Raw genomic sequence first — 17,974 nt, 5'->3', positions numbered from 1 at the left:
ACGCAGGACGGGTGGCTAGAAGTTTCGGAGAATTGTGCGACACCTGTGCATAATGCACCGGGCGAGAGGATGCTACATCATGCTTCATGCACGTGGTCCTCACGTGCTTCCTCAAATTCAATTAATCATAGCTCCAAACTTGCCAAAAAGTTGCTCTTAATTGGCAATCAAGAAACTAGGACACAAGTTGCAGAATTCTCTATGCAACTTCAGTTACCTAGGTCTTCCATTGAATTGCCAAGGCTTTCTCAGTTTCCAAAAGTTACAAAATCCGCCGACGGTCATCATTTTTTGCAATTAGTCATCAACTTGGGCCTCACAATCGAGGACAGCATCTTTGTTGAACAAAATGCCAGAATTCGAAAAAGAATTGCCATGGCTCACTTCTATCATGCATACACACTAGCCCAAGAAAATCCCAAAGTCTTCCTTTCGTGGTGTGATCATCAAGGGGTACCAGGCTACTCAATGCTACCCAAGGGAGGTAATAAATCGATCGTGCAACGTCGATTTGCTGACCTAATCTTCTCCCGAGACATGCAACTCGGGTCAGATAATGCAGATAACGCCAAACGACGAGTAGCAAAGGTACAAATGTGGAGGAAGAGCGGAAAGAAATGGGCACAGTTTATTAAGCGTTTCGGCTACGGAATACTTCTACTTCTTCCGCCATGTCTCTCGGATGAAGAGTATGTAATCTTCCCTGGCAGCATGTCGCGATGCCATTAACAAAATCACAGCTTACGAATTGCTTCCGACGAAGTCATCAGCGATGGATTAGACTTGATTGAAAATCGGAAACATTCTTTTATAGATATATTGAATCAAGTGAACAATCTCTTTGAAATTCACTTTTCTTTACCGGATGCCACTGGGGCATCAGTAATACCGGTCTCGCCGACGGCTTAGTGGTTCAGGATGAAGAACGGCCCAGAACATATCATAATCACAATACTTTATTACATGTTCGGGACACTTGGTTGGAATACCGATGTTCCATGAATACAGCGACTGAGATCATAAGATTTGATTTATAGTTGATAGCACACCGTTGGTGTATTTTTAGGGGGCCAACTTTGGGAGTTTAGACTCTTTGAGACATGCCTTTAGAGGCTCTAACCACCTTCCTAGTGGGGATCTTTGTTCTTAGCGTAGAGTGACACATGTATCGGAAGACATAACTTCCTGTAAGAGAGATTAATCCCTATCATAATGATTGAAACAATCTAAGCAAGGTTGTAATGTAACATCAAATGGCCCCAAAATGGTCGAAGGTTGTGAAGTCATAAGATTAGTCCAGAGACCAAGGAATTGTGCGTGGAAATGCGATCATGGAATTCAGCAGGCGCCAAATACATCGTACAGAGAAGCTATCCATTAGATGCGTACAATATTGTTTGTGATGAATTGAGACATAAAACTAACCTATCATGTCCACGAAGAGTTACTCAAATATTCAGCTTGTGATGGCAAAAACTAGCCTGCCACGCAATGGCTTCAATGCAAAACAATGGGTCTTATCTCTGCATACCTAGACTTTAACAATCTGGCCCCTATTCAGTCAATAGCTCAGTGACTTGTGATGCAGATCAAGATATCTATCTTTCCTCTACTGGACCGTACCATTCGAATATTTCGAATACGAGCCTGAAGGCATAGTGTGTGCAATTTTGAAAATACTAACTAAGGCTTCGCTCTTCAAGCAATACATGTGCGATAGAAAAAAGAATTTCTTCAAATTGAACGTAGACCCCCGTTCAAAAATTTTGAAATTTCTCCTTTTCTGCTGGAGAATATCAACTAGAACTCAGATTCCTTTCAACAATATTCGGTCCATAACGCTGTCACCTTCTTTCAACAACAAATCTACTCTATTGGGATCTCTCGCTGTGTGACTCGCATCGTCCTCCGTGACTAAGTTATGTCAGCCTCAATCACCCGAGGACTTCCCTCAGTTCTATTGTTTGGGCCACACACGGATTTCCCTGAAATGAAGGTCTTTGATGAGTATCGCCAATATCTGAACCATACCCCTCGACTTGTAGCACTGAGAGATGCAGTATATGCCTTACCTCAATTCTGGAAACTCTTAATAGAGTTTGACCCTACCTTGTCCCCGGTTCCTGGGTCCAAGTATCTATCTGAATTAGAGCGGTGGCTTCAAGACGGCACTCCACTGGTCCACACACACAGCAAAGCGCCCAATCATTATAGCCTTCCGATCACATTCTTATCACATATCATTCAGTACAGTCGCTACCTAGATCGGCTTGGCGTCGACTCCCACTCAAAGGTCATCAACGAGGTGAAGGAAGGTGGTATTCAAGGTCAGTGCGCTGGTTTTATCAGCGCCATTACGGTGGCTCTATGTAGCGACGATACTAGCCTTGGTAAAATTGCCGCTATTGGTCTCCGTCTGGCTGTGTGCATCGGAGCCTATGTCGACCAAGACAGCACATATTCTTCTGAGGCTACAGATTTCATAGCGGTTGCTATTCGATGGCGTGGAAACAATCCCGATGACAGGACAGGAATCACTACGATTCTACGGTCCATCCCTGATGTAAGTGTTGATTCCCATTGTCTAAGTCATATCACCCTACTCAGGCGCTAAAATTTGCACCAGGCATACATTTCCAGCGTCAACGATGATACAAGTGTGACAGTCATTACCAAAAGCAGTGATTTACCAACCTTGGAAGATGAGGCCTGTAAGCATAACTTGCGAGTCAAGCCGATTCCTGTGTATGGTCGTTTTCACCACCAAAAGCACTCACATGTAGTTGACAAGTTTACGGACTCTGTACTATTTTCTTTGGGGCTGCAGTTTCCTAAAATCAACCAACTCCAAACACCAGTTCGTGACACAGCTACTGGTCATATTATCTCTACAAGTTCATTGTCTCGACTTGCCTTATTGAATACCTTGGTCAATGCCATGGACTGGTACGGAACAGTACGATCTTCCGTGGAGCAGCTTTCCAAGCCCACCTGCAAGATTGCCGTCGCTGGGTTTATTCCATGTGTACCGCAAGCGATCACTCGGAACCAGAATATCAAAGTCTTTGCTTTGTCTAGTGACTATGCTGCATACATTTCTTTGATGGATGCTTCTGTTGATAGCCAAAAGAACGATAGTGGCCCAGATATCATTAGGGCCCATGCCGTGGAAAGCAAAGATGAATTATCCAAATATCCAGAGCACTCAATCGCCATAGTCGGTGTGGCAGGACGCTTCCCAGGAGCTGAGTCAGTGGATGAGCTTTGGGAATTGCTTAAAGACGGCCGGACGATGGTAGAGCCTGCGCCAATCGATCGTTTCAAGCTTCCTCAAACCGGAGCCTATGCCGATAAAAAGTGGTGGGGAAACTTTCTGAAAGACTCGGATGCCTTTGACCATAAGTTTTTTGGAAAGTCATCTCGTGAAGCTGTTGCATGGGACCCCCAACAGCGAATTCTACTTGAGGTCGTGTACGAGGCATTGGAATCAGCGGGCTATTTCGGTGCCTCAAATCCACAACCCTCTGATTACGGCTGCTACATTGGAGCTGTTATGAGCAATTGGTACGATAACATGTCGTGCTACCCTGCGTCTGCATACGGAACGGTTGGTGTTTCTCGTTGCTTCCATAGCGGCCAAATGAGTCACTACTTTGGGTGGACTGGTCCATCATTGTCCATTGATACAGCTTGCTCTTCGTCTCTCGTCGCTATTCATACAGCCTGTAAAGCAATATGGTCTGGTGAATGTTCTCGGGCAGTCGCTGGAGGAACAAATGTATTTGCTAGTCCTTTCGACTATCTGAACCTCGCCGCTGCTGGCTTCCTGAGCCCCTCTGGGCAGTGTAAGCCGTTCGATGCGAATGCAGACGGCTACTGCCGTGGTGAGGCTGTATCAGTCATTGTGCTGAAGCGTCTATCGGATGCTATTGCTGATAATGATCATATTCATGGCGTAATCGTTGGATCTGCTCTCAACCAGAATCATAATTTTGGTGCTATAACTGCACCTAATTCTGATTCGCAGATTGATCTCTACAAGAAGGTTGTTGAACTTAGTCAACTGAAGGCTGAAGAGGTTACATATGTGGAAGCCCATGGAACTGGAAGTAAGCATTGTATTCCTTGTTGTCTTACCCTACCTTACTCCTCGTGGTCACTATGATGATCAAAATACGTGTTTCGACATATTGTTCTCGAGTCAAGGACAAATGATTGGACTTCGAATACTGACCATTTCCAAATAGCTGGCGTTGGTGACCCCATTGAGGTCCGAAGCATCCTTGAGACCTTTGGTGGTCCCCAGAGAGATTCTCTTCTCCATTTTGGCTCTATCAAAGGCAATATTGGACATACCGAGGCGACTGCGGGAATCTCTGGTCTCGTGAAGGTTTTACTAATGATGAAGCATCATATGATTACGACACAAGCGAGTCATACAACTCTCAACCCAAAAATCCCCAATTTCGAACGCGATCAGATGTGTATTTCCCGCGAGAATATACCTTGGAAGGCTTCAAACCTTGTGGCATGTGTTAACAGTTATGGTGCAGCCGGCAGTAATTCGGCTCTTATTGTTCGTGAAGGCCCTTCGATCAAATCTGAGAATGCTCGAGTGAAGCTTTCAAAATATCCTCTGTTCCTTTCGGCTGGATCTTTGAACACTCTTTCGCAGTACAGCAAGAAGCTGCTGGACTGGCTAAGTGTAGTGAAGCCTGACGCTCATTCCAACTTTCTATCGTCGCTGAGCTTTAATCTTGCAGACAGAGGTAATCATCAGCTATCTCATGTCCTGTCAGTAACCTTCAGTACTGTGCAAGATCTCAAGACAAAACTGGAGGCAGCGGTATCTGGTTCAGACCTAGCCACCGTGTCACTGAAGAACAGGAAGCCTATAGTGCTGGTTTTTGGAGGACAAGAAAGTGATTTCATTGATCTCTCAAAAGAGGTTTATGAAGCATCTGCAGTATTCCGAAAGCATCTTGATGCGGTCAACAGTCTTTTGCTTTCTGCCGGCCTTGATAGTTTCTACCCAAGCATATTTGATAGATCTCCATCCCAAGACCTGGTGATGCTTCACTCGGCACTTTTCGCGATTCAGTATGCATCAGCGAAGACGTGGATAGATTGCGGATTAGAAGTAAGCGCAGTTGTTGGCCACAGCTTCGGGCAGCTTACTGCATTGTGTATATCTGGCGTGCTATCGCTGCCCGATGCACTGAAAATGGTTTCCGGAAGAGCGTCACTCATGCAGAAGCACTGGGGCCCTGAACCTGGATCTATGCTATTTTTGCAAGCTAACAGAGCTACTGTTGAGAAACTTCTTCAATCTCTAACCAATGATCCCGAGAATCTCTATGCAGAAATTGCTTGTTACAATGGCCCCGAGAGTCATGTTGTTGTGGGTTCTGAAAGAGCTATTGAGTTTCTTCAAAAGCTTATTTCGAACCCATCAGAATTCCGACATATACGCACTAAGAAGCTTAATGTCACTCATGGTTTTCATTCGCGATATACCGAGTCAATGTTGCCTCATATCGAATCTTTGGCTATGGAACTGGAATGGAGAATTCCAAAGATCCACCTCGAGACCACCGATGAACTCGAGAGCAACGCGAAGCCTGACTTCAGTATAGTTTCAAAGCACACAAGGCAACCGGTATACTTCCAACAAGCCATTACAAGGCTCACTGCCAAGTTTTCTGAGTGCACATGGATCGAGGCTGGTCGTGGATCTTCAGTAATTCAACTCGTAAAGAATTCTGTGCCAAAATCGGGAGCGAATGCTTTCTATTCCCCTCAACTGAGTTCGGCAAATGGGCAAGAGTCTCTCACTGATATTACTGCAGATCTCTGGAGAAATGGCTATTCAACACAATTCTGGTCATTTCACAGAATTCAAAAAGCAGAATATGAGTTTTTAAGCCTACCCCCCATTCAGTTCGAGAAGACACGACACTGGCTTGAATTCAAAGGCAGAGAGCTCGAATCGAAACCCGCTACCGAAGAGCTTGAGAAAGTGGTGGAGCAAAAGCGTGAGCTCCTCACTTTCCGCGACTTCAAGACTAAAGCAAAGAATGATGCAGTTTTTCAAATCGACCCTCATGCAGATCGCTTCAAGTGCATGTTAGGAGGACACGTCATGGCTGGACAGCCTCTTTGTCCTGCATCTTTGTATTTTGAAGTCGTGACTCGTGCAGCTCTATATCTTCAGAACGATACAGAGGCAAAAACATTTGTTCCAGATATGGATGACTTGGTCATGAAGTCGCCAATCGGACAAAGCACAACGAAGACGATATTGCTTACATTAACAAAAGCCAGCGACTTGCCACCTTCTTGGACCTTCTCTATAACAACCGTGGAGACAAAGGTTCCTCAGTCAGAGCCATTTGAGCATTCCACTGGGAAAGTATCTCTGAAGCGGCGAGATGATGCGAACGCCAGTCGAGAATTCAGACGATATGAGAGCTTATCTGGGTTAAGCCGCTATCAAGACATAATTCGCCATAGCGATGCCGAAAAGATGAAAGGCAGCCACATCTATCGTGCCTTCAACAATGTTGTATATTACGGCAAGCCATTCCATGGTATCAAGGAAATAGCTAGCGTTGGTCTAGAATCTGCTGGTATCGTCAAAATAACACCAGCGTTGGAGGATCCAGCCGACCAGCGTCTCACTGATACACCGATGACCGATAGTTTCATGCAATTTGCTGGATTTCTCGTAAACTACTTCAACAATCCAAGTTTTGAAGATGTGTATGTGTGCATGCACATCGAGCATATCGAAATCGGTGGTGGCTTTGACCCCGATGCTGGAGAGTGGTTCGTTCATGCGGTCATGACTGAAGTCAGCCCGACAGAATCTAGTGCAGACGCATACGTCTTTGACTCTAGAACGAACAAGATGGTCATGGGTGTATTTGGCCTGCGATTTTCTAAGATGGCACAGTCTTCACTCGTTAGAATTTTGAAGAGTGTCAACAAGACTGTAACAGACAACAAAGCGCCAGTAAAGGCTACGGTGAGAACTACTATTACTGCTCCAACAGTTCCGAATACCCAACCTCATCCCAATCAAGTGCCACCAGCGCCACCGTCAGTCAAAAAATCTGCTGGCAAGCGTGAGGAGCTTTTTCAGCTGTTATCCAAGATTACAGATGTCCCACGCGAAGAATTGAAGGACACTACAACTTTAGACGACATTGGCATCGATTCGCTCATGGCGACTGAGGTCCTCAACGAAATTCGGGCAACTCTAGGTCTTACCATTGATTTATCTAGCTTTTTGTTCTTCCCTAGTCTCTGTGATCTCACAGGATATGTTAACGAAAAGCTAGGCATCAGTGAAGCTATCGAGGAGGAGGTTGTCTCCCCTCTAGCCTCCGTGGCTCCAAAAATGTCTATCTCAACTGCTGCCGTTACAACTGATTCTGCGGCTACTGTCCGTGCAGTAAAAGCATCTATTGGAAAGCGTCAAGAAGTGTTTCAACTCTTATCTGATGTTACCGATTTCCCTCTTGAGGCACTGACGGATGATACGACCTTAGAGACAATCGGAGTCGATTCTTTAATGGCTACTGAGATTCTGAATGAATTTCAAGCAAACTTTGGTATTACCATTGACCTCTCGACGTTCTTATTCTTCGGATGTCTTGGGGAACTTGTCGATCATGTCAATGCCAAGATGGGCCTCACCGGTGTAGACGATGATGGTACATCGCCCAGTACACCAACTTCGAGTAGGGACTCTATTAGTCAGTCCACAGGCACTAATACACCAGACATTAGCTACACCTCGAGTCCCTCAGAGGGAGAGGCGAAGGTTGAAGAGATAATATTGCCGGACATGCGACCTTCTGTGACTTCGGCACTGGAAGCATTCGAGCAGACACGCTTCAATTACGATAGGATTGCGGAAAGTACTCAGGCTGCCGGATTCTGGGAAACTACTTACCCATATCAGAAACAACTTGTTCTTGCTTACATTGCGGAGGCATTCGCTGAGCTAGACTGTGACTTGAGGAAGGTGCCAGCCGGTGATGTGGTTCCCCAAATCAAAGCCCTACACAGACACAAAAGGCTCGTGCACCACCTCTATCACATACTGGAAGACGGAGACCTGATTACTTCCTCCAAGGACAATAAAAGCTTTGTCCGTACCAGTGTTCCAGTCGATCCAACACCGGCCGAGGCCATCTACAAGCGTATCATTGACTTATTTCCGCAGCATGCTAGTGTCCATAAGTTGACACACGCCATTGGATGTGAATTGGCTAGATGCTTGAGAGGTGCTGCAGATGGAATGCAGATAATATTCGGAAACCGTGACACCAAGAAGACACTAGAAGAATTCTACGAATTCTGGCCATTATTGCGCACACCCACCACTGTCTTGGGCGACTTCTTGGCTAAGGCATTCAGTAGCAAAGTGAACGGTAAGAGGAAATTTCGCATCCTCGAGCTTGGTGCTGGAACAGGCGGTACAACTCGATATATCGTGAATTTCTTGAAACAGCGTGGTATCGACTTCGAATATGTCTTCACTGACTTGAGTACTTCGCTGGTCAATGCTGCGGCCAAGCAGATGCGAGGCACTAGAGAGTTGTCTTTTGATATTTTGGACATCGAGAAACCTCCAAAGACCGAGTATGAGGCTTCATTTCATTGCATTATTGCGTCCAACATTGTCCATGCCACTAGAAGCCTGGATGTTTCCCTCAAAAATGCTCGAAGAATGTTGCGTGATGACGGATTCTTGACGCTTGTCGAGTTTACTCAAGACATGTTCTGGCTCGATATTGTATTTGGTCAATTTGAGGGATGGTGGTTGTTTGATGATGGCCGCGAGCACGCATTGGGTGACGAAAAGCAATGGGAGCGCAAGATGAAAGCCGCGGGCTTCAGCGAAGTATCTTGGAGCGAAGGCACCGCACCAGAGGCAAAGACAGCGCGAGTTATTGCTGCATTTGCAACCGAGCCACGCCCGGCTCCTCACCCGGCGACAGTGAGAGGCGCAATGGAAACGGTCGTTTACAAACAGATTGGAGACCTGAAGATTCATGCTGATGTGTACTATCCAAGCGAAAGGGAATCACTCCCTAATAAGAAGATGCCAATCGGTAAGAGATGGCATTCATCATCAGCCCTTGCACTTTCAATATTGATAGATAGCTAACGGCAGGTTGATAGCTTTGATGATTCATGGGGGAAGCCATATGTTGTTCAGCAGAAAGGATGTAAGACCTGCACAAACACGACTTTTGCTCGGAAAGGGTTTCTTGCCGGTCAGTCTGGATTATAGATTGTGTCCAGAAGTGTCACTCACCAATGGTCCCATGGTGGACGTTTGTGACGCACTGGCCTGGGCTCGCAAGGACTTACCTAATCTCAAATTACGACGCTCTGGGCTTCAGATTGACGGTGAAAAAGTTGTGGTGGTCGGTTGGTCCTCAGGAGGACAATTGGCCATGTCATTGGCCTGGACAGCACCAGAAGCTGGTCTACGGCCTCCTGAATCGATTCTAGCATTCTATGCCCCCACAAATTACGAGGATCCGTGGTGGAAGAACCCGATATACCCCATTGGTGCTCCCTACAAGGGTCAGCAATATAATGTACTTGAAGGTGTCAACGACGAGCCTGTCACAAACTACGATATGGTGGGAGCATGGGAGGAGCCTCTTGCGGATCCACGCAGCATCCATGATGCTCGCACTCGACTTGTGTTGCACATTAATTGGAAAGCTCAAACACTTCCAGTCATCCTTAATGGTTTACCAAGCAAGCGGAAGGCAGCAACTGAGTTTCCGGACGTTAAGAACTGGGACACGCTTCCACAGCCATCTCTTGACCTCATCAGAGTAGCAAGTCCATATGCTCATATTGCTCAAGGCGACTACAATGTGCCGACATTTTTTATTCACGGCACAGCAGATGATTTAATCCCCTGGCAACAGAGCCAAGGTACATATCATAAATTGGTAGATAAGGGTATCGATGCTGGGCTAGTCCTTCTTCAGGATGGTCCACATATCTGTGACTTGAGTAGTGACCCGAATTCGGATGGCTGGAAGGCGGTTCTAAAGGCCTACGAATTCTTGTGTTCGTATGCCTCTTAAACCCCGGATATCTGACCGATGAATACCATTCCATTGAAAGGAAAATATATGACGAAACTGATATTTTCCCGCGTTCGTTATCTACATGGGTATTACCTTTAAGCAAAAATCGAGGCTAACCCAAAGCCAATACAGCTTCAATATTTATGATATGTATAATGTCTGGAGTTATTTAGGGGACGAAGATAACGGATTTGCGGTCCGGATCTACTAGTGTGAATTACATGTCGGTCTACAATTTAGCATTAGTCTATCATAGTCCAGTCCTAAGTGAATGTTATTGTAGTAGTAACTGCATCTTGAGAAATCCAACAGCTCTTGGCGGCTTCTGCCGATCATTGTGCATCAACTATTGTATCACATCGACTACGGTACGTCTGTATCACAGTCTCGTATTTCCTCAGCTCAAGGAGTGGTTAATGCAGAGCCCCTCGTTTGTGACGTATTGGCTTTGCTTGAATCATATTATTTGCTATTGTTTGAGGAGATGGCGTGACGTGAGCTGATGACCAACAAAAGTCTAGTTAATCATAGATAAACGAATGGGTTACTTAGACTATCGAGTCTCTCATCTCGTATAGCGTAATGAGTCTACACCAAGAGGTGGGGTTTGTTACCAGCCATCTGCTCTATATAAAGGGAAAAAGGTCCTCTTTCTTACACTGATCTCCCAAATTATCTTCTCTCATATTCTGATCAAATTCTTGGCTGAAAACTCGAAAAACGCATAGCCATCAAGCAATCATGGAAAATATCCGACAGCCTCAGCACTCAAGTGATGCAGTCACTATCGAATCGGGTTTGTTATCGGGCATTCAACAGCCTAATAACACAAGAGCTTTTCTGGGAGTCCCTTACGCAGCGCCGCCTGTCGAAGAACTTCGCTGGCGGCCACCACAACCTCCATCCTCGTGGGAGGGCGTCCGAGCTGCAGACAAATTTGGACCTAGCTGCATCCAATTCGCACCACCGGCCACGTCCATATATTCCGGTGGTGAGACAGATTTCAGTGAAGATTGTCTCTATTTGAACATCTACACCGGTCCAAAGGATAGTCAGCATAGACCTGTTCTTGTCTGGATTCATTTTGGTGCATTTCTATTCGGGTCCAGCTCCAATCCGGTGTACGATGGAAGCAAGCTAGCCGCCAAAGGAATCACGGTGGTCACCGTGAACCATCGCTTGGGTCGATTCGGATTTCTCGCACATCCAGAACTCAGCACGGAGTCTGGATACAATGGATCTGGAAACTACGGTATCATGGATCAGATTGCTGCGCTGGAGTGGGTGCAACGAAACATCAAGGCGTTCGGTGGCGATCCGCAGAACGTGACCATTGGAGGAGCCTCGGCCGGTGGTGCCAGTACACATATTCTGCGCAGCACACCGCTGGCCAAGCACCTCTTTGCCAAAGTTATTTGTGAGAGTGGACCAGGAGTTGCTCCCGCAATTGATGGTCCTGGCCATGTGGCTGCCTACGTGACGTTGAAAGCTGCAGAAGAGGCCGGGCAAGAACTCTTGAATCACGTTGGAGTCTCGTCGATTGCGGAGTTGCGCAAGATACCCGCCAAGCAAATCACCTCTGTACACCTTCCCCGTAGCAAGGGGCCATGGAAAGCCGACATCTGGCCAGGCACCGCCGGTTTGAGTATGTTTGACACGGCCAACCCGAATCTGGACGGCCATGTACTTCCTGAGTCACCCCTGTCGGCACTAGTATCTGGCAGGGCAGTGGATGTTCCCTTGCTTGCTGGCAATGTCGGAAACGAAGCATCTGGGTTGCCCTATCTTCGTTCTCTAGTCGATTACCACGATTTCGTGAAGAATTCCTTTGGGGAGCACTCTGAAGAGGCGCTTCGTTTGTATCTCGCCAGCTCAGACTCCGAAGTACGCGCTGCATCATCGCAGATCCTTGCGGATCAAGTTTTCACCTACCCCACATGGTCAGCCGCAAGATTTTCCGCCATGAATCAGAAATCGCCAGTGTGGTATTATAATTTCATGCGCGCACCTCCGATCACTCCAGACGCAGACATAATCGAGAAAGCTGGAGCTGGCGCTTTTCACATTGTTGGAATACCTTACGGCTTTGAGACCCTAAATGCGTGGCATTGGGACTGGACCGAAGCTGATTGGGCACTTTCAAAGCAGTTTTCTAATTCTTGGGTTCAGTTTGTGAAATACGGTAATCCAAATGGTGGCGATAGTGATCAGGAGTGGCAGCCCTTAACCTCAAGCAGTAGCTTGATTAAACACTGGAATATCGATACCCATTTAGGGATAGTAGCACCGCGCATCTCAAATATTGCAGAGTTCTTTGACAAGGTGTACGGTGTTGCGAACCAAGTTGCTTTTTAACGTTGATGTTTGCAGTCTGACGATGGTGATATTGGACGGAAGTTAGAGCAGGATCGTATTTGTTACGGTAGTTATAGGAATTTGATACAGCACTAAGCTAGATACGTGCAAGCACACTTCTCATTCAATAATAGCAAGTATAATAATTCGTAGACATCAGTACACGTAGGGGCGTCATAAATCCTATTTTCCGACAAGTTCACATGGATGGTGTCCCTGTTTTGAAGCAAATATCACTCTTCGGCGCTTTCGCGGACGTGTTCGGTGCTCAGACAAAGATTCGATATGAAGTGCATGCAATTTTATTCCTCAGACAGGCCGAATCGTACGTGTATGTGCGCTTTGACAATTTGATATGGAATTTCTCCGGGCATGGCGATTTATGGCCCCTCACAGGTGGCGATATATATATACCTAAAAGAACCGCAGCAAAGTGTCTATAGCCATCTTACCATTTACTTCGCTCTCACACCGCTCTCATTCATCGCTGAGCACCAAAACCGCTTACGCTGTCAATATTATCTGCAGGTTCACAACAGATATCTTTCTACTTATTTTGTAGACCATGATGGATATTCTCATAGCAGGAGCTGGAATAGGTGGATTGACCGCTGCGCTTGCTCTTCGTCGACAAGGACATCGTGTCATTGTATGTACTTATCCGAAGAACCTTAGTTTTCGCATCGCATATCTAACATCGCCATGCATTTAGCTTTTTGAACAGTCAAAGCTGCATCAAGAGACAGGCGCTGCAATTGTCCTAGGTCCGAATTGTAACGGATTGCTGCGCAAGTATAACTTCATTCCTGAAGAGCACGGCGCCACTTCTTGTCTTGGGGTCAGCGATATGTCCATTTGTCACAATTGAGCGCGCCCAACGAATCCGTACACTGACTCACAAGTAGTGGAATTTATATACGGCCGGAGGAAAGCTGACCACAAAAGAAACATTTACAATAGACCAATACCCCAACGTAAGCAGTCCGAGTATTTGGGTGGAGTGATTAAGCTAACATGAAGAAGCCGTACCAATTGATTCAAAGACGACAGCTTCACGAGGGTCTGAAGACGCTTGCTGTGGATGCGGCGCAGCCAGGCCTGCCAGCAACCATCTGGACCTCCAGTCGCGTCGTCTCAGTAGATGCTGAGACTGCAACAGTGCATCTCGAAGACGGCTCCAATGTCAAAGGTGACGTGGTGTTGGGTGCTGATGGGTGGAATTCCAGCACGCGCGCGGCAGTGCTAGACAGCTGCGATTCCACGATCAAACCATTTTCCGCAGGAAAAAATTGTTTTCGATTCCTCATTCCACGAGAAAAGCTTATCGCAGACCCGATCACCAGGCCAGTGTTTGAAATCATGAACACTCTTTGCCTCTGGATGTCGGAGGACACTCGAATGGTGTATTATCCCTGTGATAACAACACAACCATCAACTTTGTCGCGATTCACCCTGCTCACTTGACAGATGCTTCAGTCGGGGACTGGCAGGCTAAAGGAAGTAAAGAGGTAATGACCAGCATCTATGAAAAGTTTGGACCTGCGGTCAGAGCAGTGCTGTCACACGCAGACCCGGAAAAAATCAAACTATATCCCTTGATGGATATGGAACCACTGCCTACATGGACTACTGGCCGTCTCGCGTTGCTTGGAGATGCAGCACATCCATTCCTACCTCGTAAGCATTCAATGCTTTTCTTCCCGTAGGAAGTTGTTTGCTGACCCTACTAATAGATTTGGGACAAGGCGGTGCGCAAGCTATCGAAGATGCGACCTCTCTCGGCGTTTTTCTCACTCCGGATACGAAACCATCTGAAGTGCCGCAACAGCTCAAGTTGTATGAGCTTGCTCGAAAAGAGCGGGCGCATCGTATTCAACAAGAGAGTAGAATATTTGGACTGGACCTTTCTGAATTCCAGAAGGCCGATTTCGATCGACTTGGATCGCGACGAAGTATGTTTGAATTCGACGAGTTTGAGCACTCTAGCCAAATTCTGAGAAGCCGCTCGGCGGTAATAAGTGGTGAAGCTGCTGAAGGTGTGAGGATCTAAAGATTTGCTACGACATGTGGATATCCGGAAGGTATCTGCCGTCCGCTTGGATCCATAGAGCGATATGTATATACACTATCAATTTTTGCCACCTATCTTGCAATTTAACCGTTCTACATTTCAAATTACCTATGAAACTTGTTAATCATGAATTTATTATATAGCTTCATTTCATACCAAGCTGGTGGTATCCCTATCCAAAATACCTGATTGTATTTGTTGGAAGCCTAGTTGTGACAGTGGTTTACAAGGACGTAGTAGTACGGGTGCTCGATAGGGTACGAAACGTAGGGTTATATAACGTTCGCGTTGGCAGCTATTTGCTGACTAAAACATGACTAAGCCTAGCCGATGTCACGTGCGTCACGTGCCTGGAGTACAGAGGGCTTGGTCGCGAGTGGAGCCGGCCCGGATAGCTCCGGGCTTCCGGAGCAGAATGCAGGCGGAATTAACCACCGTATGTAGTATAGCGTACATTTGTCTCCGGAGATATGTCGACTAGTACGGTGGAGMAAGCCGATATGCTTACGTGCCTGCCTACTTTTAGCTTGAGTCCAAAATTCCGGCAACCATCGCCGTGCAACACGTGACATTATCTTATTTGAAACGCACTTAGCGCGTGTACAACATACCTCCGCCAAGGACATGGTCATAATGGAGAGTCGCCTATGAATCCTGCTTTCATACCTGACTACTGCGTGATGAATTCATTGCCACCAACCTCTTCGAACTGATGACATTGCAATGGAGACACCCACACCCCACCAGGTTCACTATGAAGACAGGAGGAGGTTGAGGGCACAATTATCTTGCAACTACTGTAGACTGAAGAAGTAGGTCATGGTCGACGGAAAGTTTCTGAAACACAAGCGTGTGCTAATAGGCTCATCACAAAGGCTCAAGTGTAATCGCGCACTTCCGTGCGATAATTGTCTGAAACGTAACCTGGGGGTTTCTTGCCAATACCCGGATGTTACGGTGCGAAGAACGGCACAAGCACGTCGAGTGACTGGCTCAGATGATATAGCCAACAGAGTACGCCATTTGGAACATCTCATTCTGTCCTTGAGATCTTCGAACTCCGGGCAGCATTCCGAGCTCCAACCTCAGCTACAACCAAGTACCAAGCCTCTTCCAACTGGTGCAGCACTTCTTGAATATGTCGCAGAGCAACCTCAGTCAACCGCTCCCAGTTCTGCAGGTATTCCACTGGAGAAAGAGCCATACGCAGCAGAAGAGGAGAGTGTCACCTCCACTGGCACCATGTTAGCTTATCAGATGGGTACGAGATGGGTGGATTCCTCACATTGGCAAGCCATTCTAGACAACGTAGGTAATTCATCACGAGAGGGGAATCGAGTCATACACAGCTTGTAAAGCATATCCATCTAATGCAACTCAAAAAGTTGACAGAGCTCAGGGGCTGCACGGAATTACTCGATGATCAAAGTAACCATTTCGCTACAGACAACGAGGAAGAGCAAACGGAAGGTCCAGCACTATTCCTTGCCGGGTCTAATTTGATAACTCGATCTGGAATACTCACGTTTCTTCCTCCACGAATTGTCGTCGATCGCTTGGTAGCACGCTATTTCAATTCAAAGGACGCTTCATTAGGTATTGGAACTACGCAGCGACCGGTCACAGGAAGTGTTAGAATATAGGCTAATGACAGCATAGTGGCCCTCCATGTACCGACATTCTACAAAGAGGTGATTCAGTCATAATACGTTTTGTTCTGATAATGACTGACACTTTTGATCACAGTACATGCACTTTTGGGAAAATCAGAATACTGCATCGGTGACGTGGATTGGCTTGTTGTTCACCATTCTTTGCCATTCGCTATTCTTATACCGTCGAGCTGGCGACACCCCTCCCGGCTCTCTGGGCAACACTGCGGAAGTCGGTGATTCTTTTCGTATACAAGCTGCGCATTGTCTTGTTTTGGGCAATTACACTAATCCAGGCGAGTTCAAAGTCGAGACTCTCCTCCTTTACTCGGGAATAGAATTCCTGAGAACCAATGACATGCAAATCGGCACATCGATGCTTCTAAGCCTCATTGTTAGGCTAGCGATACACACGGGCTACCATCGTGATTCGAAAAGTTTCTCTAATATCTCGATACGTGATGGAGAAATGCGAAGGCGAGTTTGGGCATTGATATGGCAAATGGATCATCTTGTGTCGTTTCAAGTCGGTATTCCAAGGATCATCAACGATGCGCAATGTGATACCGAGCTGCCCCGCAACTTGAATGACGAGGACCTTGACGAAAAAACAGCAGTACTACCCCAAGCAAGACCGATGAACGAACGTACACCAGTAACGTACACCATCATCAAGAGTAGATTAATTTCCGTTTTTGGTCGCGTCGTGGAGAAGTCTTACACGGCACAGGGTGGGATACGCGAGACATATGAGGACATAATGCATCTTGATGAGCACCTCCAAAATGTACATGGCTCATTACCAGATTTCTTACGCATTCGGCCAATCAGTATGTCGATCATGGATCCTCCAGACCTCATCATGCAGCGATTCAATCTGGAACTGCTGTATCAAAAGACCCGTTGCATTCTCCATCGCCGATACCTTGTTATTGGGCGTACAAATTTGAGGTACGCCTATTCAAGATGGTCCTGTGTAGACGCAGCGAGGCAGATGCTTCAACATCAGCACGACATATACCATGAGACCTTGCCGGGAGGACAGCTACATAGGGATAGATGGTTTGTGACATCACTCACAAGCCATGATTTTCTCCTCGCGGCAATGATTTTGTGTTTAGAACTGTCTTCTAAGGTGGGGAATGACCGGCAAGATTCACTTCCTGAGGGAGCAAACAGGACATTCGATGGCCGAAAAGATCTATTACACGCCTTGGAAACCTCAAAGAACGTTTGGGCGGCTTGTGTCAACTCTTCTTTCGAAGCCTCTAAGGCATCGGAAGTACTTGCAATTATACTGCGGAACGCAAGAAAGGCAACTGATTCGAATGCTCGAGATAATACAGATGATCATATCGTTAATGAGTCCCTAGATTTGCCTTCTCTTGACTGTAAGTGGTAGCTGCCCGTCTCCTTCAAAATAGTTTTCGATCTTAACGGATGTGTTTCACTCGCAGATCCTGCTGTGCAGTCTTCTGTGCCGAATGAGGATGTAATGGAAGCAAACAGCCAGCAAACAGCCATTCCGAGCGCAGACGAGCAGCCAATGCATATATCATTAAATGAGATGATGGATAATCTAGAAGAGTTCAATTGGGTGAGTATTCAAACCGTTATTTCAGGTTGCCAAATCACCGTTACAAGACTTTTCTGCGGGCACTAACGCCTGAGTAGAGTACATGGGACAGACTGCAATGTTCAGGCTGGAACACTACAGAAGATGAGATGCTCTAAGGGCAAAACAGCTAACGTATAAAGGCTGGACTGA

At 46.5% G+C, this 17,974-nt stretch overlaps 3 protein-coding genes across 3 annotated transcripts; all 3 read left to right on the top strand.

Moving 5' to 3' along the window:
* Positions 1-1,990: 1,990 nt before the first annotated feature.
* BHQ10_010310 (uncharacterized protein) lies at positions 1,991-10,124 on the top strand (the record flags this gene model as incomplete). Its single annotated transcript, XM_040872927.1, has 4 exons — positions 1,991-2,563; positions 2,627-4,109; positions 4,248-9,125; positions 9,196-10,124. 4 exons carry the CDS (start codon positions 1,991-1,993, stop codon positions 10,122-10,124), a joined length of 7,863 nt encoding a protein of 2,620 aa, XP_040738812.1.
* Positions 10,125-10,868: 744 nt separating this feature from the next.
* BHQ10_010309 (uncharacterized protein) lies at positions 10,869-12,482 on the top strand (the record flags this gene model as incomplete). Its single annotated transcript, XM_040872925.1, has 1 exon — positions 10,869-12,482. One exon carries the CDS (start codon positions 10,869-10,871, stop codon positions 12,480-12,482), a length of 1,614 nt encoding a protein of 537 aa, XP_040738811.1.
* A 1,014-nt stretch (positions 12,483-13,496) lies between these two features.
* BHQ10_010308 (uncharacterized protein) lies at positions 13,497-17,940 on the top strand (the record flags this gene model as incomplete). The annotated part of the gene is made up of 11 exons (XM_040872924.1): positions 13,497-14,160; positions 14,217-14,494; positions 14,882-14,990; positions 15,561-15,862; positions 15,940-16,150; positions 16,214-16,245; positions 16,301-17,157; positions 17,216-17,268; positions 17,328-17,597; positions 17,664-17,803; positions 17,881-17,940. The coding sequence occupies 11 exons, from the start codon at positions 13,497-13,499 to the stop codon at positions 17,938-17,940; spliced, it is 2,976 nt and encodes a 991-aa protein (XP_040738810.1).
* Between the last annotated feature and the right edge of the window lie 34 nt (positions 17,941-17,974).

This window comes from Talaromyces amestolkiae, assembly GCF_001896365.1.
Source record: "Talaromyces amestolkiae strain CIB chromosome Unknown scaffold32.1, whole genome shotgun sequence".
NCBI classification, from domain to species: Eukaryota; Fungi; Ascomycota; class Eurotiomycetes; order Eurotiales; family Trichocomaceae; genus Talaromyces; species Talaromyces amestolkiae.
This window is presented reverse-complemented; position numbering and strand designations above follow the sequence as displayed.